The 26,296-nt window shown below is 44.2% G+C and overlaps 1 protein-coding gene across 1 annotated transcript; it reads left to right on the forward strand.

Annotated features, from left to right (window-relative positions):
* LOC135903616 (techylectin-5A-like) lies at positions 1–24,476 on the forward strand. The gene is made up of 6 exons (XM_065433926.2): positions 1–180; positions 5,188–5,367; positions 5,994–6,136; positions 6,436–6,541; positions 7,798–7,965; positions 24,014–24,476. The coding sequence occupies exons 2-6, from the start codon at positions 5,229–5,231 to the stop codon at positions 24,325–24,327; spliced, it is 870 nt and encodes a 289-aa protein (XP_065289998.1). The 5' UTR covers positions 1–180; positions 5,188–5,228; the 3' UTR covers positions 24,328–24,476.
* Positions 24,477–26,296: the final 1,820 nt, after the last annotated feature.

Here is a 26,296-nt window from a genome sequence, read left to right on the forward strand (position 1 = left end):
AGGAAGCTCGCTTACACGCACGAGCGGCTGTATAAAACGCGTTTACAGACACGTCCGTCGGTTCATCGCAAAGGCAGTGCTCGTTCTACCTCCCCCCCCCCTCCCCCCCAAAGAAAAAACAATTTTTCAACGGCAAACATCCCAAAGTTGGTTTTACGCCTTCGTCATCGAACAGGTTTGGTAAGTTTTCAAGCATCCGTTGTACTCATTAGTTATGCAAAGTACTCAAATTATTGATCCTGCCTGAAAACTTACCAGTTGTACATATGCTGTTCTATTGCAACATTCCTTTTTTCTACGCTCTTTTTACCTAACCACTGATATATGATACCAGAAGCAATGCATATACGGAATTTTGTAAGTGAATATACGAGCAATACGGAGCGGCCCGTTTAGCGAAGCTTAACTTCTTCAGTAATGAATTACGATGGGACTATCAAACGAGCTGTTAAACTTACAAAATATTACTCCGAAGTTTTGCACACTTCATTCAAATAAAAATATTAGGATGATACTTTGTAAGTGCTCTAGTTTGTCCTCGTCATCATAGAGTAAATAAATCCTAAATTGTGTACAATCGTTATTATCGTGTTCCTTTTCTTTCTTTCTTTTATTTTTCACGAAGAGAACTTAAACACTGGTTCAAAGCTCATTCACAGGTTAATTATTTGTTGCAATCATTGCCAAGAAGAACAGTTTACTTATTCACCCTTTCTCACGACATGCAACACTTAAGACATGCCAGTAAACATGCTTGTGCGTTCATTAAAGTGGTCGTGTGCTTCACACTGAAGTAAGATGGGGCCACAGTGAATGGACAGAGGTATATTTTAACCGCTGTCCAAGGTCCAGGGTTCTCTCAAGCAATGCTGTCATTGGCTCTTCCCCTGGGTATGGCGTTCGTCGTTATATATATTATTGATATCCTAAGAGGCCAACAAAGAAAGATACCAAGGGCAACACAGAGGAAATTACTTGTACTTAATAACTGAAATAAAGAAAAGATAAATTAATGAAATTAAAGTTTATAAAAAACTATTTGCCGCATTACGCGTGCGGTGCTATACCAATTGAGCTACGCTGCTCAATTGGTAGAGCCTCGCACGCGTAATACGAGGATGTGGGATCGTTCCTCACCTGCAGCAAGTTGTTTTTTTCATCATGTATATATATATATATATATATATATATATATATGTATATATATATATATATATATATATATATGTATATATATATATATATATATATATATATATATATATATATATATATATATATATATATATATATATATATATATATATATATATATATACATATATATATATATATATATATATATATAAATATATATATATATATATATATATATATATATATATATATATATATATATATATATATATATATATATATATATAGCGAGCGAACAGCATGAACCATTACGTGTGTGCCCATTCTCGGCCACTAGGTCTAGTGATTGATATGCAATGGGTACGAAAGCTTAAATAAACCAAAGCTTTATTCGCACTCTTTCCCGGGATTGGGCGTTTGTCGCCGCTTTTATCGCCGAGTAGGTCACGTGATCACTAAGGACAGCTGCATCTTGGCGTGGTATTTATTCGAAAGCGTTATATGGCTCACGAGGCGGAAATTCTGGCATTGTCGACGTTGGCGGGCCCACACGATGGTCCACAAATGCTACGAACCCTCGACCTTTGGTGCTAATTAAGGCACACATAATTAAAACACACTTAAACGAGGCACTCGAACCGACGACCTTCGGATAATTTGGAAGTCGAACCAAGAACTGTATGTGTCCCAAGAACTAGTCACTCGACGACTAAAAGAGCACAGGCATCGCACGGTGGGCGCCATGCTTCTGCACTCGTCCGCATAAAGACAACTAAGTGCCCCTTGGATGTTTTTCCTCGGTACGCTGCATTCCGGGTAATCTATGCTTCGGGCACAGCGGCCGCGCCGTGGTGGCTGTTCTTGAAATTGAGGCCGCGTTGACGCAATCTTACGGGAAAACATCTGTAGCGTGTTTTTTCTTTTTTTTTTAGCCCCAACAACATACAAATTTTTTTCGTAACTCGAGTTCTTAATTGGCCATGCACCAAATGTGACCGCAAACGTGTCAAAAACGCGACGAGCGTTCGCTGTGAGTGAGAACACGGGAGCGCGTAGCTTGCGCCTGCGAAATGCCCGGCGCCTGGCGAAAGATTTATATAGCCTGTATATATACTATATACATATAGATACGATATCTGTGTAGGAGCCAGGAAACGAGAAACATGCAGCTGATTGGCTGATTCATGGCCAATCCCCCACTGTTGGTATGCGCCAGAATTATTCAGGATAGCAACGGCACCAACAACGCACCTGGAAAAATCCCGTTTGGGTTTTGAAAGAATAAAAACATGTTGTACCCGCGTGTTTGCTTTGAGCGTGCGTAGAAGAATTTGTGAGCGCCCAGCAAACTTTGGTCTGGCTTACAATTTGTCAGTGCTAAGTGAATGCTAGGCACAAGGATGCCGGTGCTTTTTTACACCACCGTTGGTCCCTGGGGCCATCAAAGCCGAATAATCAATCGTGTACAACGAATTCAAGAGTGTTTGTTACGCATTGGGACTGTATTTGGTACCCCAGCGATCACCATGTGCAGCGACGTAAAAAGCCTGAGCACTGCATTTGGTGTCCCATCGCGGACGCCGGTGTCAAATTTGTGTCAAAGAAATCGTTTCAGATGTCAGTCCTCCGTGCATTCGTGCTTTTAAGGGACGGGTAATAATGTTTCGAAATAGTTGGAAATCATCAGAAGTCTGTCTTATAGTGTACGGTTTTGTATGTGATGCGTCAGTGTTCTCTAAGCAATGTCCATAGAAGCAAATTGCCTTTGTTTGTGATCTCGTCGGTTGACCAATTTTGCACGTTTCGCCTTTTCACGCCGTTTTGCTACAAGGTTTAAGTATCAGAACGACGCATGCTTATAATTAACGTTTTCCAGCTCATGTGCGACTACTCCTCTGTACCATGGTGCCACAACAATGGCATAACGCGCAAGAAGCCATCAAGGAGAATATTTTTTAGAGCAAAATAAGTGTTTCTTTATATTACAAAGCGTCTAGCGTCTCCTTTCTGGAATTGCACGTTCAACAAAGATATCGCGCTCTTAAAGCGCCGATGAGACGTACCACGTGATAGCAGCGTGCGAAATGTGCGAGCTTAAACTGAAACCGGACGTTCGGTTCAGTGTCTCGTACCAGCCGCTCGCTGCGCTACAGTCAGTTCGGCCTCGGGGCTCTTTGTGAGTGTCCTCTTCTTAAGTTTGTTTTAAGTTAGAAATCCTCCACTGAGACTGCCTTCGTACGACCACCGGCTTTCCAGGACATACAAAGATACAACATTGGTACGGCTATATACTCAACTCCACTCGCTCAAGGTAACGATCGCAATAAGACGGCACAACAATGAAACGATATGGACCACCTCCAATGCTGGAACACGTATGATGCAAATGTCTGATGGGGGGTCTGACCCGAACTACCCTGATTACCACCCATGGTGCCACCTCGGAAGGACATACAAGTTACGCGGAACCTACCCAAAAGACGTGACAAGGGCCGACACGTGAAAGATAGGACGGCGTGCGAGTGCACCACCAACGATCCCAAGGTCTAGGCGACAATTTACACCAATGCTGCTTGGAACGGCGACGGCCGAGAGGCCACGTTAGTTGTGGTAACCCCCCCTCACCCCCCCCTCTTGAGCTGTACTGGGAATCTTAAGCCTAAATATACCAGGAATCAACCAGCACCCAACTGGAGCTCCATTCCGGGTGAATGTCGACACTAGTTGTACGCAGTAAAGTGGCACGCTTCCTCTGACACAACACAGCAACCTCGCTATACCCTGCGGCACACTGAGGACATCATGCAGCTACAGGGATCAACTTCATCCGGTTCATTCTCTGACTTGATCAACAGGAAATTCAAATCACTTCTCAAGAAGGGCGTGACCTTTGAGTCCGTATTGACTGGGTTCAGGACATGCGGGCAGCATCGGAAACGACGCGGCCGACGAGCTTGCGAGCGCGCGAAAACGCATGCTTCATTCACTTCCCAACCACCGGTACCACCTCTAATCGACGTAGACCCAGCGAGCCTCGTAGCACAGGGGAAGCAGATCAGAAATAAAGCTTTACGGGACACGATCCCACGCAACGAGCACACCCTCCCGCAAGGCCTGCCCAGTAGGGTGCGCATGTACTTATCCACAAGGCCCACTACTGAGCCGCCCTAACTTAGGACGTGTAGCACAAGTGACGCTCCTATATTGGGGAGGCCGAACGAAACAACGGCGACGCAAAGAACGGTTATGCTGCCCACGCCCAGCCTCTGAATCCCTGCCCGTACTGCAATGATATCGCCATCAACCAAGGAATAAAACACCTTCTGTGGGACTGCGAGCGCCTTCGCCCGCTCTCGGTGAAACACACCAGGCTAGCGCAGTCTTACGAGGCATGGACAACACCTCCCTTGGCTAGGGGCGCGCAAATGATAGGGGCGCGCAAATGATAAGGGCGCGCAAATGCTCTCCCTGTGGGTGTTAGCTTAGATAGCGTGGCACAAAACTAATCTGAGAGGAGCCCTGCTATGTCTCTCACACCTGCCCCCGCATTATGGTATTTCTAGATGCATTACTTTGTTTACAGCTCTGAGTACGTACTGTTGTTTACAGCCGTAATCTTCTTTTGTGTGTGCAGTTATGTTGTGTTTTACGCATTGGTTCAACAATTTTATGCCTGATCGAGTGCAAAACCACTTTTATGTGGCATATGTTCATTAGATTTTCTTTATTTCTGTCGTGCACATGCAATTCTTCCCTCTAACAGATGCAGTACTGGAAGAAAGCTTGTCCTCCCCCCTTCCCCCGTCGTTCCTTTTTGCCCCTGTCACGTGTCACATGGTGATTTTGTTTCTGGTATATATGGATTTGCATCGATTCGACCCTATTTCCGCCACTGGTACAAGTGGCACACGCCTTTTTCCCAATTCTGCTAAAAAAATGGCGTTCAACATTATCAAAATGGCCGTATTTGATCACTTAGTTCTGTGACTGGGTGTTCTGGCAACAGATATAAAGCAGTCAACGTGCCTACAGCGATTGTTCTACTCGCAGTCGCCAGGACGCTCTGGACCAGTGCTGGGTCGGTGCTAACCATGATGCGCAGCGTCGCCCCTCTGTGCGTCGTCGTTGCCTTTGCTAGCGCTGTGGTGCAAAGCCCCCCAGTGGGGCCATCTATTGCAGAAGCGGAGAAGCGAGTGCACGAATTGGCGCAAATACTTGCTGACGTCAAAAGTAAATATTTTTTTTTTGTAGTATATCAGAGTAGCTAACGCCCATGAGTTATCAATATGTCGAAACTATCTCCCAACTACTGCAATGTTTTTAGGGGAGCACGCTTGTGCGAATAAAAATTAAGCCTGTTTACTTTCGTTGTACGGTATAGGATTTTGTTTTTGCAGCCGGGCTTGCTTTATGTAAAATACGCAACGCCTCTACATTGAAACCCTAGAACGTGAGAAGATCAAGTGCGTGTAAGTTGTTCGATTAGTCATCGTGTGTTTCGCTTATCAAACGCTGCTGGAAAGCAAGCCTTTATTTTGAGTGTGTCCTCTTTCCGCTCGTTGTGCATGACTCATGAAGCAACTCCAAAGTGCCAGCTATCGCTTCTGCACCACCCATTTCTGATTACCATTGTCAAGAGAGGAGGGAAATAACAAAATAAATAAGTTCGAAGTACAAGAACCTGCATATATTAAAATACTAACTTTCGTGATGCTTACATCTTGAATCTCAAAACGGTTTTCTGTCCCTTACATGGACGAGTTTGTTTGTGTTCTTTAATTTATGTACGTACTACTGACAGCAACACAAACTAACACTTCGCGATGTCGGATTTTCTCATCTTTCTCGCTCCGCAGATACCGTTCAACCGCGGCACTGCGGTGACCTCCTGCGGTCTGGACAGAGCACAAGTGGGGTGTACACCATATTCCACAAGGCTGCCGGTCCGTCCGGGCAGAGGGTCTACTGCGACATGGAGATGGACGGCGGAGGGTGGACGGTGGGCTTGACCGGCATAGTACTGTCCGTGAAGATAGAGCGAAACCTGCCTTTAAAGCATACTACTAACATACTACTTCAGATGCTGCTTAAGGATGTTCAAGAACATAAATAGTCTTTTCTGATAAAGAACTTTAAAAAATCGCGCAGGAAGGATCTGTCACCTATTCGTGCTCCCGAGCACATTATTGAGCAGTGTCTCTTTTTCTTTTTTAGTTAGAGTTATGTTGTGGGACGAAAGTGGAAGATCTGGTTGCCATCTGTTTTTCTTGAATGTGTAATGTAGTTCTTTATGCGCAGGTGATCCAGAGAAGGGGACAGTTTGGCAACAGAGTGTTCCACTTCTATCGAAACTGGACGGAGTATGCGAATGGTTTCGGGAATCCTTCTGATGAATACTGGATCGGTAAGGCGGTAAGCGAAAGGAAGGAGGGTGGAATGAATCCAACGTGAGAGCAAGTACTACTAAAGAAAGAAAATGGAGGTAAATCCGAGGACTAAAAACCTACATATAAAAAGTGGTAACAATTGGGTCAAAATAATTTCACATAGAAACGGCAGCTACGTGGAGGTATCCAAGCGACACTGGGCAAAATAAATTATATAAAACGATAGCATTCACCTGCATTTATATTAAAACAACCTGAAAAGAAATTTCACCTTGCTGTTTTCCCTCATAATTTGGATATATCACACTTGATATGGCAAAATTTTTGGTATGGTTATTGCCTTGCGTTGGCTTAGAAATAAAGTTCTTTGGTTTGTCTGCCAAGAAAAATTGTGCTAGGGGTTCAGTTGGATAAGTTGGAAGCATGTGCACCTGGTTGCTCGATATATATATATATATATATATATATATATATATATATATATATATATATATATATCCGGACTAAGGTGCTACGAGTGATGACTATTATTAAATATACACTGATTAACGTGGGAAAATGAATAACAACAGAGGCAAGAGGAAAACCTCAGCGATAATAGGTCTACCCAAAGCCTTGGAACCCAAACCCGTACTTTCAAACAAATCAATTAAGGCCCAGAAGGCCTTAGAACTTGATTTATAGTCATGGAAGAGTCCAATATAGCGTCCTTTGACAACAGCTGGCTGTCCAGATGGACAAAAGTATCATCCATGCCATGGAGTTCCATGGAGGGCAATCATATGGTACATGGTTTATGGATTCATGCGCATAGCACAGCTCAGAGCCTGAATTCACATGAAATGGACGTAAAAGACACGTGCCACGAATGCCAATTTGTTCTCCTTCTCTGAATTGATCCCGTGGAAAGAATATTTCCTTAAGTGCGAAGTTTACCTGTTCCGGAGACGTCTGAGGGGTTTTCGTTTTGGCTCTCAGATGCGTGACAACCTAAAGTTCTTCTAAATGTTTATTGTGACTCGTCAGTCATTGATGGCGTCTTACAAATTCCCATTTTTCTGTATATATCTATTATATACAGTCGTTTTTAATGCGTCGAATCTGGCAGTACTGCTGTGCCTGTCTACATCAGGAGTTCATTTTATGGCAATAATGTGTTCAAAATTACAATTAATACGTCGGATACATGTTGAGTCGATGAGCAGCACTGGATATTAGAGGATAATTATGATGATAGCCGCGGATTAGGACGTCGCGTCTATCCCATTGGCAGGCAACCATGCCCTCCACACGCTGACTTCCGGCGACGAAGAGATGGCTCTCCGCGTCGTGCTGAGTAACAACACGGAGGACAGCGTGTCGGTCGACTACGAGAGCGTCCGGATTGCGTCGGAGGCCGACCTCTTCAAGATTCAAGTGGGGAAGCACCTCGGACCCGCAGGTGCGAAACTTTGCAACCCGCGCTCAGCCACGCCTGTGTTAGCGAGCTTGTGCCGAAAATCTGCGATAGGATTATTGGATTCGCCTGCACTTTTGGAATTATAGTTCAGGAAGTGCCACTCATCGCTTTTCGTTTCGGCAGCTTATTATGGCGGCATCTACGCGTTTCAATTCGTTTCACACATTGCAGGCTTCGCGCAGAACGAGTTCGCAGCATTCCCGCCACTCGGCAAGAGGTAGTACAGTGTTCGTGCATATCATTCCGGGCCAGTTCTGCACGAGCAAGAACAGGCTCTGAACTGGCGGGAACTAGTTCACGAGGTGCACGCTTAATCGAATAAGTAATGTGATGCTATCGTAGAGCAAAGTTTATCTGTGACTCATAACGCAATTTTGCCTCTTCAAGCGGCTTACGTAAAAAGTGGGTATTACTTGCACGTAATGTCTCATTGCCTTGTTAGATAATTACCAACAATATTACTTTTATCATTGTTCACACTGGGGCATATGTAGTAAGTGTGGAATTGACGGTTGGCAGTGATGATGTCATACACGTAGGTGATATGATCTGAATAACACTGGTTTTGATATGCCCATCCCGGATATAGGCTGACAACTACATAGATTTACCAGATATTTTTCCTAGAAGTTTTTATCACACGCTGCAGAACAAGAAGAAACGCCGTGTCAGGGTGTTTCATATTGACAAATATTTGGAAGCATGTAAGAGAATCTCAGAATGCATAATAATAAGATATTACCCTAAAGCTGCTCGGCTTCACCATTGCAACATGTGTCCCAAAATGAATGATTGAAATCGTTTTGCAGAAAATTTCTTCTTAGCTAACAGAACATCGCGATTTGTTGTACAACTATAGCGTTCGCCTATTGAAGACGTTCATCTCAAGAGCCGACCCACCGTGGTTGCTCAGTGGCTATGGTGTTGGGCTGCTGAGCACGAGTTCGCGGGATCAAATCCCGGCCACGGTGGCCACATTACGATGGGGGCGAAATGCGAAAACACCCGTGTACTTAGATTTAGGTGCCCCTTAAAGAACTCCAGGTGGTCAAAATTTCCGGAGTCCTCCACTACGGCGTGCCTCATAATCAGAAAGCGGTTTTGGCACGTAAAACCCCATTATTAAATTATTTAATCTCAAGAGCCGGGATTGCGCCATCGGCCGCAGGTAACCTTTCCTTAAAATCAAATCGAAATTAGAAAAGGCAGGTAGCATGCGAAGGGCAGAAAAGTCGTAATAAGGCAGACTTTTGAACTATTTTAACGAATGAATTTTTCATAGTATTACTATGAAATATTCGGAAAAGATAGCAAATGTTTACCTGGTAACACTACAATAAAAACAATATTTCTACTTTACCGCACAAGCATTCCTTCTTGAGGTCTCGCGCGCACTTCTGTTGCACGGAAACTACTCCATTGCCCGATCGGTACTCAGCAGGCGTCCTTCATTAATGGCGTTATGACACGCAAACTCGTCATAACGCCTAATTTCCGTGGATATAATGGTGCGAAATAAGCAATATAGAGCCATACGTACCGCATTCAGAGTGTCTCACTATTATTAAATTAAATTATGGGGTTTTACGTGCCAAAACCACTTTCTGATTATGAGGCACGCCGTAGTGGAGGACTCCGGAAAGTTCGACCACCTGGGGTTCCTTAACGTGCACCTAAAGCTAAGTACATGGATGTTTTCGCATTCGTTCTCAGCAGCCCAACACCAGGGTACTATTGCGAAACGCTTATTAAGGACCCGCGCACGGAACGCATGTTGATCCTTTAAGCTCCCGTTCGCACGCCGGCACTGAAGCCCCTCCAGCGTAGTAATTTATTTATTGGTTTCACAACAGCAGTGCAGAGCCGAAATGAGGCCCTGTTTTCTGCCCCTACGCTCAAAATACATTTACAGGGCCCCTCGGCGTACCTTCGCGCATTTTGGTCATGAACCCTGAAACTCACCCGAGGGTAAACCAGTGGACTTACAATCTAGAAGCGTACGGTGAGGGGCTAGTTGGTATGACATTATGAGAACAAAGAAAAACTGCGCAAAAAAGAACAAGGCAGAGAAAGAACCACACGACACTTACAATACATTGTACGCACTGTGCAAGCCAGGGGCCAAATTCTCGAAGCTTTTTGTTTGTAGCGCACTTTGCCATTGACCGGTCACCTACGTCCAAACTCGCGGCTGGCTGGCAGCTAATTTTACGAACAGTTCTCGTGTAACAACCTTTAGTTAGGCGCGCGTTCCTGGGTTGGGCACCGGCACCACTCGGCGCAAACGCGCGAACGCGCTCGCGCCGATGCTCGCGCTTACATCGTCTTCTTCGACGGCTGACTCCGATGTCGCTCATCATGCCACACGGCCCCTCCCTCCCATGCACTGCCAGTCGGTGCGATGATTTCGGTTGGAAATTCTTTGCCTCAATATATCGCGGAATGAAAACACGTATTGAGCTGAGCTCAAATTTGACATCCGGGCGTATCGTAATCGTCGGACACTTACTTTTTGTCAATACGGTTCCTGACTTCTGAGCTTCGTCTCCGGACATTAAGTTGCTTGCTTGGCCAGCACCATAATTATTTCACTATGAAGTACGTATGCATCATGCCAGAGCAGATGGACGCACTATAAAACCGCCCCCGAGACCAAATTGTGGATGCAACACTGATAGAAAAATTAACACGTTGCACACTTCTCAAGCATAACAGCGAAATGCTTGAATTGATGATGAAATAAACTTCCAAAAGTAGGCGCTGCAAAAACCATACCATCAGCAGATGGAAAAGAACACATTATCATGCATTGTAGCACAAGTTTTTTCCGATTGTTATTGAAAAGAAGCTCTTAAGAATCTCCTAACCTTGTGACTCTCTGCTGCAACTCATATTGGAGACGACGATGTGACGGCGATAGTACCGTAGTACACTTTAACTTTATAATATATGTTATATACTACACTTTAGTCAGGCTGCAGCTTGTGAAGGCGTACGCAGCTGTCCTCTTCGTCATGAGAAAATTGCTAGACCAGCCTGTCATGAAGGGCGCACGGCGAGCGCCTTTTGCGAACCCACTTGAGCTTGAGCGACACTGCGAAAGAGAACTACGGCAAAGGCCAAAATGAGGGACTACTATACTCACTGTCTAGCACCAGCGCAGGGTCTTTTTCTTTCTTTCTTTCTTTCTTTCTTTCTTTCTTTCTTTCTTTCTTTCTTTCTTTCTTTCTTTCTTTCTTTCTTTCTTTCTTTCTTTCTTTGTGCGTGTAAGCAACTCAAGACATCTGGATAGAGCAGATGATGAAAGCCAAGGCAAAAGCTTTCTCCGCAATGTATGCTTCTTTCTGCATGTTGGACACAATATGGCTGCGCACTTAAGACTGTGCTGTTTTACACGCGGGCAGAAAATAATTCCAAACACAGTATAAAGGTGTTTCACGTAACTCGAGCCAAACATTAAAGATATGCAAATGCCACGTAGCTGGACAGAACCAAGGTAATGTTGTTTGCCTTCGCTTTGAGATACTCAAATTATTATTTTTTCATTCCGCCTAATTAGATAATTAGTCTTAATTAATTAGTCAACTTCTCACTCATTATATCTTGATGAAAAGTGTCAATAAGAAAATTGTAGAGTAACATTAAAAACTCCCGATACAGCTTTCTGTTGCTCAATGCATGCTACATAAAAGTGTTTTTCCGAGCGTGAAAGAAGCCCGCGAATACACGCAAAATTACCGCGCGACTGGCCGTTCGAGGTCACTTGATGTGCTGGGAGTGAGCGGGAGTGCTCGCGGTCAGCGAGCGAACTCTCTTCATATGCGTCTTTGGGCGCACGGCACCACACATGTTTAGTTCACACGTGTGGCGTGACTAACTAAGCGACTAATTACTCCAATTCATGCTGCCAGTAAATCTGCGAGCCTTACTCTTTTGTAACATTCTAATAATTTGCGTCCCTGTCAATGCTTCTCCCTTCAGGCAAAACTTCAACTTTTTTTCTTAATGATAAAGGAAACTCCATCGCTACCCGATAACGCCTGCTTCGTAATGTCCTCCTTGTAGCTTTCTCGACACTTTAGAGAAATAATTTAAAACATGGTTCCGATTAGGTGTTTTCACACAGTATCAGAAAGGCAAAGAAAATATATTAACATGGTGAAGAGGTAAATGATAAAGATACATGGGAGGACACCCTAAAGTTAGAGACCATAATAGGATCTTTTTACAAGGTATACAAAACAAAACGAAGGTAGAAAGCCACGCCGTACACACGTACGCCAGCACAAAATGGGCTCCTTGATCACAACAACGGAAATAACAGCAATCGTGATTATATTTGCACTTGATGACGTAACATTTTTTGAATGACTATTATCATGAGAGCACCTAGTTCTATTTATGGAAAGGGTAGTAAACTGTATGTTTATCGTCTAAATAAGCCGGAATGACAAGTTTGTCTCCTTCAGCGGTGACAGAGGCCGAGTTACCATTAATGCTCTGACCAGGCCTTTATGTGATACTTGATCAGGGAATTAGAGAAACACTGTCCTTTGGCCACGTCATTTTAGTGGTGTTACCTTTTCTTTAAACTTCCTGTTTCACCAATGTAGCTTGCCTGGAAATTTTGTCATAAGATTCTGTAGACAACACAACGAATTCTTTTTTTTTTCAGTGCGGTCTTTAACTCTGTCGAACTGGTGCTTGAGCTTACCTGCAGAAACATGCCAGACACGGGCGTCATTCATTTTTGAAAATTTTTTATACTAGTTCACTTAATCCGGAGGCATAAGGGATCGAAGCCCGCGTCTTCATTGTTGCACTTACAGCAGAGCTTTTAGCAGGGCGCATACCAACGCGTCTCTCTTGAGACATAATTAGTTGTGGCGGGTATCTGCTGTCAGCCATATCGTTCCCAACTTTTCTGAGTTCAAGATTGTGTGCTTCAGCTATGGAACACAAGCAGAATGAACGGGAGATTAGAGTAATGCTGCTTAGACGGGTCCCATGGGCCCGATAGTACGAGATTAATCAAAGTTGAGGCACTTCCAAACCTGTGTAGTTGTTAAATTTAACTAGAGCATACTAGTATACCAGTACACCGTGCCTCCAGTTCTTTGGTTGAGCACCACGAAAATACAGGACACTACATTAACTGGCAGTTGCCCTCTGTCATCACTAAAAGAAATCATTTTTCATCTTGCGTGCTCCAAGCATCATTACACATGCAGTCTACTGCTCATGCCACATATAATACAAGGGTCGTCTTCCTAATGGTATTCAAGAACTCTACGTCATGAAACGACATGAAACGGGGAAAACCGGCAGGAGAAGATGGTAAAACAGTCGATTTAATCAAAGATGGAGGAGACATAATGCTTGAAAAACGCACGGCTCTCTATACGAAGTGTCTATCGACTGCAAGGGTCCCAGAAAACTAGAAGAATGCACACAATATGCTAATCCACAAAAAAAGGAGACGTTAAAGAATTGACAAATTATAGGCCCGTTAGCTTAATCACAGTATTATTTAAAATAATCACCAAGTTAATTTCCAATAGAATAACGGCACCACTGGACACAAGCTGGCTTCAAGAAGGGATACTCTACAATGGATCACATCCATGTCAGTAATCAGGTAATCGAGATATCTGCAGAGTACAATAAGCCTCTCTATATGGCTTTCATATATTTCGAAAAGGCATCCAATTCAGTAGATACCAGCTGTCATAGAGGCATTACGTAATCAAGGAGTACAGGGCACTTACGTAAGTATGTTGGAAAATATCTACAGAGATTCCACAGCTACCTTAATTATACAAAACAAAAGTAGATACCTATAAAAAAGGGGTAGGACAAGGAAACATTTTCTATAATGCTATTCACTGCGGGCTTGGAAGAAGTATTCAAGTTATTAAAATGGGAAGGCTTAGGAGTAAGGATCAACAGTGAATATCTCAGCAACCTTCAATTTGCAGATGACATTGTCCTGCTCAGCAACACTGGAGACGAGTTACAACAAATGATTGATGACTTTAACAGACAGAGTGTAAGAGTGGGGTCCAAGATTAATATACTGAAGACAAGGATAATGATCAATAGCCGGGCAAGGGAACAAGAGTTCAGGATCACCCGTAAGCCTCTAGAGACAGTGAAGGAGTAGGTTTACCTAGGTTAATTACTCACAGGGGATCGTGATCATGAGAAGGAAACTTACAGAAGAATAAAGATGGATTAAGGTGCATTCGGCAGACATTGTCAGGTCCTGACTGGAAGCTTACCATTATCATTAAAAAGAAAGGTTTACGATCAATTTATTCTACCGGTACTGACATATGTGGCAGGAACTTGAAGGCAGACAAAGAAGCTTGAGAACAAGTTAACCGCGCAAAGACCGATGGAAGGAATAATGCTAGGTATAAGTTAAGAGACAGAAATAGAGCTGTTTAGATCAGAGAGCGAACAGGTATAACCGATATTCTATTTGACATTAAGAGAAAGAAATCGGTCTGGGCAGGGCATGTAATGCGTAGGTTAGATAACCGGTTGACCATTATGGTTACAGAATGGGTGCCAAGAGAAGGGAAGCGCAGTCGAGGACGCCAGAAGACTAGGTGGGGCGATGAAATTAGGAAATTCGCGGGTGCTAGTTGGAATCGGTTGGCGCAGGAGAGGGTTGATTGGAGATCGCAGTGAAGCGCCTTCGACCTGCAGTGGACATAAAATAGGCTGATGATGATGACGTCATCAAGTGCATATGTAGTCATGGTTGCGATGAATTTCACTTTCTTTTTTTTTCTTTCTTTTTTCTAACATGGCTCTCGTATGGGTACCAAAGCGTCATTGTATGTTTTATTCTTGCATCGGCGAGTGTGCCCTTTTTCCTGCTATGACCTTTCTTCAGCAGAAAATTTTTCGTCGAGAACCTAACTGCATTGCTATTCGCGGAAGGCATGGCGGAACCGTACTGAGCGAGATTCGTCAGTTCATTTCCCTGAAGTCAATTTTTCAATTCAATTCAATTTATTCACCAGATAGTGCTGGATGGCTACCTGGGCTAAAATTTGTATAGACAGCTTGACAGAAGCCCAAGTAGCCGGTACAAGACAGATACAGCGAAACCGCAAAAATGAGATACGGTACTTAACAATACATGAAGTGAAAATTTAAGCATATACGCTGATAAGCAAAGCCAACTGATAACAATAATATAAAATGAAAATAAAAAGAGTATCATCAATACACAAGAACCAGAAATACGAGGATTACATACATACATACATACATACATACATACATACATACATACATACATACATACATACATACATACATACATACATACATACATACATACATACATACATACATACATACATACATACATACATACATACATGCATGCATGCATGCATGCATGCATGCATGCATGCATACATACATACATACATACATACATACATACATACATACATACATACATACATACATACATACATACATACATACATACATACATACATACATACATACATACATACATACATACATACATACATACATACATACATACATACATACATACATACATACATACATACATATAAATTTATTTGATACAACAAACATTTATTACAATGCTTCTACAAAAATGCTCGCACCTGAGATTTCGACATGTATTGCGTTTCTTTGTATTTGTTCAGAAGTAAAGAAAGATTGTGTTGCGGCACTTTTAGTTTGTAATCTGTGCGATAACTTGGGCTAAACGACATGTCTGTGTCGCATGTATTCAACACAGGCCTGTGCACACATATTATCGCCGTTGTTTCTAAGAACCGCCTAAATATTTTATTTACGCCGTTCGCCAGACCACGAAAAAAAAACGCCAGAACACGATAATCGTACATGGTTTTTACGAGAATTATGCTGAAGTTTTGAAAAGCGCTCACACTAGATTCACAATATTTAAGGTATGCAATCTGTCGTATAACTATTTTTGCAATATTTAAACTTTCTCTATGTTCGTTTTAGTCGTTGTTAGCCCGACCAAACTACACTTATGATTTAGAGAAGCAAACAGTGCGTAATATATTTTGATTTTATGTTTAAAGGAAGAGCACGACAATGCGACATCGTACGACTGAGGGACGCAAGGTTTTTATATAGGTTTAAAATGTGTGAACCCCACGTAAGATTTGAATACAGTGTTACGCCGAGTAAAGTGTGTTTCTCAGCTATTTCAATGTCATCTTTTCCGCATCTAATGACGGGCTCTCACCTCTTAGCCTTGTTTCTGGCTCGAAATAACATAACTTTTGTTTTTAACATAACTTTTGTGAACGACACAACATGAGCACTAAAATTTAAGATATGATTTATTCGAAGCCAACACACACATAGTTGACTCTGATGACGCGCATATGCCCTCACAAACGTGCTGAAGTGTGCATGAGGACCTATTCAGAAATGTTAATTTTTCCTCTGGCACAAAGAACAACAGAGTGCTCACACAGCCAGTGTCCAAACTTGCAATTATTGTGTGTTGAGGCCTTCTTTTTCGTCCTCGTCTCTTCAAACTCTTTATACGGGTTACAGTGCCACGCCAACAAGGCCATTTATCAATCCTTGTCCACCTTAAACAATATTTTCTTTATTTTCAACAGTTTGAAACAGGATATTTTCAGTTGGTAATGATACAGTGCATTTATTGATCGGCTATAGGCTTTCGATACCACTTCTTTTGTGTTTCTCTGCATGAATATATCCGTTCGCAATTTCGCCAGTTCGTCGTAGAGTAGAGATGAGCAAAAGCTTAATCCTGGGAAAATAAACTCTCACTTTTTCATTCCAAGTGGTAATGAGGCAGCCTTCATTCTTTCGATTCCGTGGACATGAGCGAAACTGCAAATAATACGCACATGAAACTCATATCGACATCCACATCGACCCTCAGATCTACCCCTTTTTTTCTTTCTATATCGCTATATTACTGCTCCACACTCTGAAAGAATATATTGACCGTCAATCTTGCTTTTTCCTTCGTTTTGTTTCGCCCGCCGTGGTGGCGTAGTGGTTTAGTAGAGCAATGAATGGTGTAGAAAAATGCAGAAAAGAAAAGAAACGGCAACCACCTTCGGTAAAAGACGCGAGAACAACCCCGGAAACGATGCGGGTCCCAAGAATGAAAAACCGCAAGCAAGGAGGAAACCTTCTCCCCAACTCGAACGGAGGGACGGCGGCCCGGACCGAAGGCCGGATAGGACCGAGAGACAGAGAAAAAAAAGACGTTTTTCTATTGATGCTGTGAATATAGTTAATTGTGTCTTTTGTTGCAAATATTTCCCATTTCACTTCCTGACGAGTTTCCGTCAACAATATATATAGAATAGAATTTATTGATAGGAAAGACAGCTCTAGTCTGCTACTCTGCAAAGGGGAAGAGGGAAGGGGAGTGAAAGCACGGGGATGGACGGTGATGATAAGAGAAGTGGTGAGTGCTTATGGGCATGGGACAGTTGCCTTGCTAGAGCCGCTCGTCGAGCTTCGTGTCCTGCATAAACATCAACAACACTTTAGTTGCACGCATTGAAATTGCAGTGTCAGGCCATTGGCCGAGGATAGCTTCCTCCGACAGTGGTTGCCTGTCAACGCTGGTTAGGAAACTTCCTAACAACCTTCGTTCCAGCATATATGCTGGGAAATCGCACAGTATGTGTTCCATTATTTCAGGCATCTGGCAGTGTTCACAATAAGGGCTGTTCGATTGACCCATGAGGTGCCGGGTGAAAGCAACGCCCAGCCGAATCCTCTGTAGCAATGACGTCTTGCTCCGCGTAGCTTCGGGGGCAAACAGAATTTACCGTCTGGGTCGATGATATGTAGGCGTCTGTGAGTGTTGGCATACTGGGCCCTGTATGCCTTTCCGTCAACAAAGTGTGTTCTACAAAATACGACAGGGTGCAAAACCCGAGATTGAAGACATTGACTGAGAGGTGCGCGACAGGCCCGCGAGGGACAAGAGAGGGACGACATGGTGAAGCTCAAGGCAAAGCGAAGAACTATGTGGCGACAGAACACCGCCGTAATCAAAGAGGCTACCGCAGCATTAGAGGGTGCAGACGCCATGCAGCTATCGGATCTTCTACAACGACTTGAAGTGAGCAACAGGGAACTACAAAGGTCAGTAGCGACTTGGAAAAGTGCCTTCCGAGCGACATCTTCGAAGAAGACTACGCCAAATCCGTACAGTATGACGACAGAGCGAACAAAACCATGGGTTTTCTCAAGGCTAGTTTTACCACTCCTGTCACGGCAATTGTTTCCACAAGCGAACAACGCAACCAATGCACACAGCGTCTATGCCAGTCCTATAGTATGTAATCAAACTACCCAAGTTGCGTATGGAGACCTCCGGCGGTGAGATATCTTCTTGGCAAGCTTTTTGGGAATGTTATAAGCATGTAGTGCATGACAACGGTCTATCAATGTCACAAAGTTTCACTACCTAAAGCCGCTTCACAATGGACCAGCTATGGCTACCATGAAAGGACTGCAGGTGACAGAAGCATGCTACGCGGATACCATAGAGACACTGCAGTGCAGATATGGCTTCAAAGAAAAAATATAATAAGGACATCTTGGGAAAATGAGGGCACTATATCACAAGTATCTTCATCGGCTGACGTAAGGGGACCGCGTCGATTGTTTGCCCACATACAGATGCACATTCGTGGTCTGCGAGGACTAGGCGTCAGCGCATCCACGTACTCTGCGATGTTGTGTGAGATAGTCCTATCATTGCTTCCGCAAGATATTATCGTCGAATTCCATAGACAAGCAAGCCGAGTAAGCAAGTCACACTTGCCTAGAGATCAATCGGAAGGACAACTGTCCTCCTGCCTAAGTGTAATGGCGATCGGCGTTGACGGAAAACTTTCCGAAATACTTTATTTTCTTCTTCTTGTGACAGAAGGCAGAGAGCGGGGCAGTGAGCTTGCGAATTTCCCGAGGGAGAGCAGTAAACCAAAACAAACACGGCAACAAAATCACGATAAACGCCAGCCCCACCGAACCCCAGGTGCAGCAGGGTGAGGAGGTGTTTCTTCTGCGAGTCAGGGGAACAAGACACCAAGGCCTGCACGGCTCCCGTCCCTTTGAAAGAAACGCTAGCAAAGATCAGACGAGTGGGGCGCTGGTTTCGCTGCACAGTTGGTGGGCACCAGTCGAAGCAGTGCAAAAGAAAAGCAAAATACGTTCACTGCAATAAACGACATGCCTTCTCCATTTGCAACTCCGGCTGGAGGGCAACAGAGCCTAAGGAGGTAACCGCCATTAACGAGCATGCAGCCTCAAAAGAAGGAAAATACCACAAAGTGGTTCTTAAAAGGGTCCTTAATTGGACCATCGGCGAAAATAGGAAGGGCTGTGTCAGAGGCGTCACAGACGACGGCAGCTAGCGCACTTTTATTCGAGAAGATGTTTCAAAAGTACCCAACTTAAGAACATTAGAAACAACCAACTTCTACCTAAACACTTTTGGCAACACTGTGGCTGACGCCCAAAGGCCCCGTGTTGTCGAAATTCGAGTTTGGAGTCGGCGTACTGCAAAGGAAACAACTATAGAAGCCGCCGAAGTCCCCTTCATAAGCAAGAACGTTCTACCAGTTCCCGTAGAACATGCCTTCGGGCGGCAACTGGAGCAAGAAGGAGCAATAATTGCCGACAAACTGATTTACGAGGACATGCGAGCTGTTCCTGGAATTGGAATGGTAATTGAAATTGACCATCTAACCTAACCAGGAAAGTTCAATGCTGTGAGGAAAACAAGGGTCTGGTAGCTGTCAACACAACATTCGGTTAGAGATTCCAAGGCCCATTTATATATATTCCAAGACCAGCTTTTATATATAGCTATATATATAATTTCTTGTACTTGAACGAACTTCATGTGACCTAGAAGAATTGAGCTCTGAAGTGACGGCGTTATATGAGCATACATACAAGACCTCGCAGTGGGATGCAGTTCAATTTCACAGCCCGAGTCTTCTCGGTGGTGTAATTTTCCTTTCTGTAATTGTCGCATACTTGGCTATCCATAATACTGCTTCGCCTTTCAGGCGAAAGTGCAGCCTCTCTCTCTCTCTCTCTCTCTCTCTCTCTCTCTCTCTCTCTCTCTCTCTCTCTCTCTCTCTCTCTCTCTCTCTCTCTCTTCTGTGCGTCCGAATATTAGCTCTTCTGTGCATGACAGCTGTTGATTCTGATTTCGGGTGAATCCGGTTTAGACTCGTTTCGGTTACTGAGTGAATCATCGTCATCATCATCTTTATCATCATCATCATCATCATCATCATCATCATCATCATCATCAGCCTGGTTACGCCCACTGCAAGGCAAAGGCCTCTCCCATACTTCTCCAACTACCCCGGTCATGTACTAATTGTGGCCGTGTTGTCCCTGCAAACTTCTTAATCTCATCCGCCCTCCTAACTTTCTGCCGCTTTCTGCTACGCTTCCATTGCCTTGGAATCCAGTCCATAGCCCTTAATGACCATCGGTTATCTTCCCTCCTTATTACATGTCCTGCCCATGCCCATTTCTTTTTCTTGATTTCAACTAAGATGTCATTAACTCGCATTTGTTCCTTCACCCAATCTGCTCTTTTCTTATCCCTTAACGTTACATCCATCATTCTTCTTTACATAGCTCGTTGCGTCGTCCTCAATTTCAGTAGAACCCTTTTCGTAAGCCTCCAGGTTCCTGCCCCATGCGTGAGTACTGGTAAGACACAGCTGTTATAGACTTTTCTCCTGAGGGATAATGGCAACCTCCTGTTCCTGATCTGAGAATGCCTGCCAAACGCACCCCAGCCCATTCTTATTTTTGTGAATTATAGCGTTCCCCAAATATCATGCACCAAGTCCTAAAAAAAGAGCAATTGAGTAATTCGAAGAACACCTAGTGCATATTGTTTCCCATACAGTGGTGTAGCCGCCAGTAATTCTTTCGTTACCGATACTTAATTCGGTAATTGCAATTAATTATCTAACTAGAGAAGAACTGTCCTAATTTTCAAAGTGTCAATGCGGCACTTGTAGGCACCCTATAATGACGTCTAACTGTGGTGTTTTCAGCGACGTACTAATTGCGAACAATTTTTTTCCAACTGGCAAAGAAACCTCACGAAGTATGAAAAATACCACGTGAGTGCGCTGTTACCTGCAATCATAAAGCAGCGCCCTCAAATAAGCTGTTTAAAAGCAACTATACGCTGCATGCCGCAAACCTGAAGGGACAGCGCATCACCTTGACAATCGTACGCAAGGAGCACCAACGGCCGGTTTCGTGGCTTCACAGCTATTCCTTCCTCTCATTTCTACCTCACACTTATTATCCGTCTCTCAAGGCCGTCTAATCGCAGTGATATCAAAAACCCCTTTGATAACGCGGCCGAAGCGCCGCTCTGATCACGCACGAAATGCGAAAAGCAATGTAATAGGCATAGAATGTTTCAACATCGCCAGCTTTGGTCGCACCGCATCGAAAGAGTGCACGCCAAGCTATATCTCGCGCCAAAAACTTGCTTAGGACCAAAGCCAAATTAAAGTGACCATTTTATTTGTCACGAAACTGTATGCGGGCTGCAAAAACAGGTTTGTGTCAAAAAATAGAAGCTAAATAAACAGACCTGGAAGCGACCAGCGTGTAGAGAAAAGGCAAAACCGACGCTTTCAAGAAAGTAAACATACAGCTTCTAAATGAGCCGAATCGTCAGTCAGGATGTCTGAACAAAAAAGAACAAATTTCAGTGTGCCCTCATTATCTATGAATTCGTAAGCTCCTTTGAACACCGGCCTAGAGGACGTGTTCGAATAGAACTCCTTTTGCAGCTACGCTGCTCTTTGTACGTTTTATCACCTCTTCAGTGGCTTTCTTGATGACGGACGCCAAAATTCTATGCCATACATCCGTTATCCTTGCCTTAAACTAATCTGACGTCCGTCTCAATCATTTGGGCATGATCTTTCAGATAACCTCGAAGAAAGAAATCGTGTGGATAGAGGTCAAGTGACCTAACCAGCCAATTTAGAGGCCCGTGCCTTCCAATCTACTGCGCATGAAAAGTCGCATGCAGCCAGTTTCGTGCTCGGCTGCTGCTGTGTACGAGGGCCCCATTTTGTTGATACCGCAGAAGTGGAAAACGTGACAGCGGGACTTCGCTAAAGAACTCATCCGCCACTTCGTCAAGGGATTCGTTCATGTAACGCTGTCCAGTCAGTGGGCGATCGAAGAAGATTGGACAGATTATAGCACCGGCGTAAATTCAGAAGCACACATTGAGCGACCACTGGTACTGGTGCCGATTGCGCTTTTCTCAGTGTAGATTGGAGTCCCTGGAATAACGTACATCAGGCAAATTAGGCGTTTCTGCGAAAATTCAGTTCATCTGTGCACATGATGTTGTTCAGAAAGTCCGGTGACTCATCGGCTTTTGTGAGGACCCAATTCGAGAAATCCAGGCGATTCTACTTAGCAGTGTTCTTCCTGCGCTTCTTTCATGTGCAAGTCCATTTGTTGTTGTTCCTTGTTTGTCAAGTAAAGGAGTGGCGTATCTAATAGGCGTACCTGTGAAATATATCTTATTTCGATTATCTTTTGCGGTTTTACGCGTCTTTATGGCGAATGGTGGGCATTATTCACATTTGTACTAGTAAAGATACCTCCCCCCTCCCCTGATTTGCATAGAAAGGTTATACCCCCCCCGAAAAAAATCCTGGGTACGTGCCTGCATTTCACAAATAACTAGTTATTCCAGTGGTTACACTACACACTTAGCACTTAGTCTGAAGCATGCGTAAAGTGGACGGCAAAGGTCTAGCCAGTTTGCTGTGAGGGGGAGGATAAGTCCTCCTACCCAGGTGATAGTGCGTAGTAATTTCGCTGAAAGTAGTGAGAGTGTCCCGAAACTCGAGAACCCCGGAGTCTGAGCTCGATCCTGCTCCCGCGCGGTGGGTTATTGCGCGCGCTTGGGAGTGGGCGATGTCATTGAGATTGGGAAAGAAGTCAAGCTGGGGTTCGAGTTGAGCCGAAAACCACGTGATGGTGTGCATCAATTTATTTTTTTTTCGTTGATTCTTGCCCTTTTCTGTTCGCCCTGATTTCTGGCAGCACGTTTTCACATATATGCATCACCATGGTTTTGGGGTACTCGCTGTTTCTTAAGCGGCTTGCTTGCAAGTCAGTGCTCTCCTCCACAGTATGGCGGCATGATTTTTCAACTGCTTGGCCGATGCAAGCCTTGGTAATGCCTCTTCTTTTTCTTTTTTCGAATGGTAACAGTCATACCGCTGGGTTTCTTTTTCTCCTCTAGTTTTGTAGCACCAACATGTGTGGGAGCCGCTGAGCCTTATTTTTACGTGAAGGTACTGCAACCGCCCTTCGGTAGGAGTCTCGTGCGAGAATTATAGATCTTCATGCGCTTTCTTGAACATGCTGATAGCAGTGTTTACGCTAACTGGTTCGCTCTGCTTTTGTCATCACATGTCGTCACATTGTCATATCTTTTTATATCTTAACCCCCCCCCCTGCATCACCTTGTATATGAGCGTGTTCGTTAACGGTATTAAACGAGTTGGTAGTTTGCCCCACGTACGTCCGCGTTTTGTTCCTTTATGCTGGTCCATTAGTTCCGTCAGCTTAACACTAAGCGCAATACAGCCATGGCGTAATGGCTTGACATTGCGCTACTAAGCTCTAGGGAGCGGAGTCGAATCTGGCCGCATATCGATGGGAGTCAAAGGCAAAAATAACCGTTTACCATGCATTGGGTGCACGCTAAAGGGCTCCAGGTGGTAAGCACTAATCCAGAGTCCCTCACTACGGCGTGCCTCATGACCAAATCGAGGTATCGGCACGTAATACACCAGAGTTTAATTTTCATGTTTGAATTTTGTTGCGACACTGCCAAGATTTACCAGGCAATGTTAGTCTAATCAGCTGTCTTTTTTTTCTTTTCCTGTTTCGATGAACTCAGGATGGGATGCCTTCAACGTGAATGGCCAGAACTTCTCCACTTTCGACCGTGATAATGACGTGTGGCCGCAGAACTGTGCGGTCACATTCCGTGGCGCCTGGTGGTACGGCTCGTGCCATGGGTCCAACCTGAACGGCCTGAACCTAAACGGCCACCACGACAGCTACGCCGACGGCATCGAGTGGAGCGCTCGTGGTGTCGGCGCCCCCGGCGTACAGAAATACTCGTACCCCAGCGCTTTCATGATGATCCGACCAACAGGTTTCCTCTTAGACCGAAGAATAAGTGTGACAGTGGCTGCACCTTCTTCATAATCGAAGGCGTGGTGCGTGGTAGTGCGTACCGCGATCGAAAGCTATTGGCGTATCACTAAAGCCCGGATCGTCTGTCGTGACGCCAACTGGCTGAAATCATCCAACTCAGGCTACTAAATAAAATAAGGAATGATGATTTTTGTTTACTATACATTGTGTTTAACGGCGCAAGAGACACAGACACTGCACAGCCGCACGACACAAAAAAGACACACAAGAGCATTCTCTGTTTTTCGCGTCGTTAAAAATAATTTTATTAAACTACACAAGCTTACCCAGCATTCAACCAATCCTCTTGAACATGATTGTTGTACTTCTTTGGCGGTTGCAAAAGTATTGGTGTGCAGACCATGACTACGCGAACAAAAAATTTACACTTCCCAGTGATGGCTGAATCAGGGTTCTCACTTTGATCAGAACATGATTTGGTTGTGAAAGGTGACCAGTTGCGCTACATTTCTGCTCAGGCAGTGACAGTGTACACCCATGCAAAGTTATGAGCATAACATATTGCTGTTGTTGCGTCTTTGACGAATGGCGCGTGTCCATGAGAGGAACTTTTGGGCACTTCTTGCAAGAGTGACTTCTTTTTCACCCTCAGAGGCAGATGCGCGCCAAGCACAAGTGACTAGACTTCCTCGGCGGAGCCTCGGACTATCATTGACCGCCACTTATCACAGTTGTGCTTCTCCACGGCAGACAATAAAATATTTTTTCTTGAAGCGAGAGCTGCGCCGACACTCAAAGAGCTGCGCTTATCTTACGCTGCATTTTTTTTTCAAGCATCAGGACGTTAACGTCACTTCATGCATCTATAAAAACATACATGCGTGCATGTGTCCATGCATATATGTATGCGCAGTTTTCACAAACTACACGCCCAATGGTAAATAATTCTGGCGTTTTACGCGTCAGAACCACAATATAATATGAGCACGCCGCAGTGGGGTCTCCGGATTAATTTGGACCACTTGGGTTTCTTTACCGTGCACCCAATGCTTCGTATACGGGCGTTTTTTGCATTTCGCCTCAATTGAAACGTGGCCGCCGCAATCAGGAGTTGAACCCGCGACCTCACGCTTAAAATAATTTTTATTGAAGCTGTCGTTGTCATCGTCCTTGTTGTCTTTGTTGTTGTTGTTGTTTTTCACGGCACCCAGTTGTTCCCCAACGTTTTATCGGGATTTTATACGTCGCAAACAAAAGAAGAAAAAGCGCGAGCGTACTACAAAGAAGCACGACAACAAAAATTTTGCGGCGAAATTAAAATCGACACCACCCAACTATAGCCTTCACCGAACGCATACAGCTATAAAGACCTACGTCCACCCCCTCTCGTCACTCCACTGTTCGTTCATGATAAAGACCGTTGACCAGATGTCACCTGCGCTCATTAATATGCCTAAGGCATCACTGTGTTCACTCACACCGGAGCCCAAAAGCGCCTTCGTTGAGCGCACAGTGCAGGTGAAACTCCCACAAGGGATGGAAAGGAACGCTGCAAAAGCAATGTTCTTCTAAGCGAAAAGGGAATGCCCTCATTGGGAAGGCACAACTGGACTGGGCGAAAATTGAATAGACTGTCGTCTTCCCTATGGAATACGCTGCTGGAACTCGGCTGTAAAAACAAATGGAATGTGCGCGCATGTGCCTTCGCCTACATTGAGTACATAAATATTGGCGCGCTTTGATAAGACCTGAACATCGACCGACTCTGCAGACATAATGCGCAGTGACGCTTCCTCGCCAACCATCTCCTCCCTTTCCTGTTTGCCATATCTTATTTAGACCTTAGCATAAACTGGCGATCTGCGCTCAATAAGAATAGTTACTTGGTAGTCAGCACCCTCTGTTGTCCCACCTTGGTCTTTATTTATTTATAGTTTACCGCGCGGATATGTGCTGTAACACTGGCACGAAAAATTCATCCCCAACTAGCGCACTAGCAAACATTATTGAAGTTGACCAA

This window comes from Dermacentor albipictus, chromosome 1 (genome assembly GCF_038994185.2).
Source record: "Dermacentor albipictus isolate Rhodes 1998 colony chromosome 1, USDA_Dalb.pri_finalv2, whole genome shotgun sequence".
Taxonomy (NCBI): Eukaryota; Metazoa; Arthropoda; class Arachnida; order Ixodida; family Ixodidae; genus Dermacentor; species Dermacentor albipictus.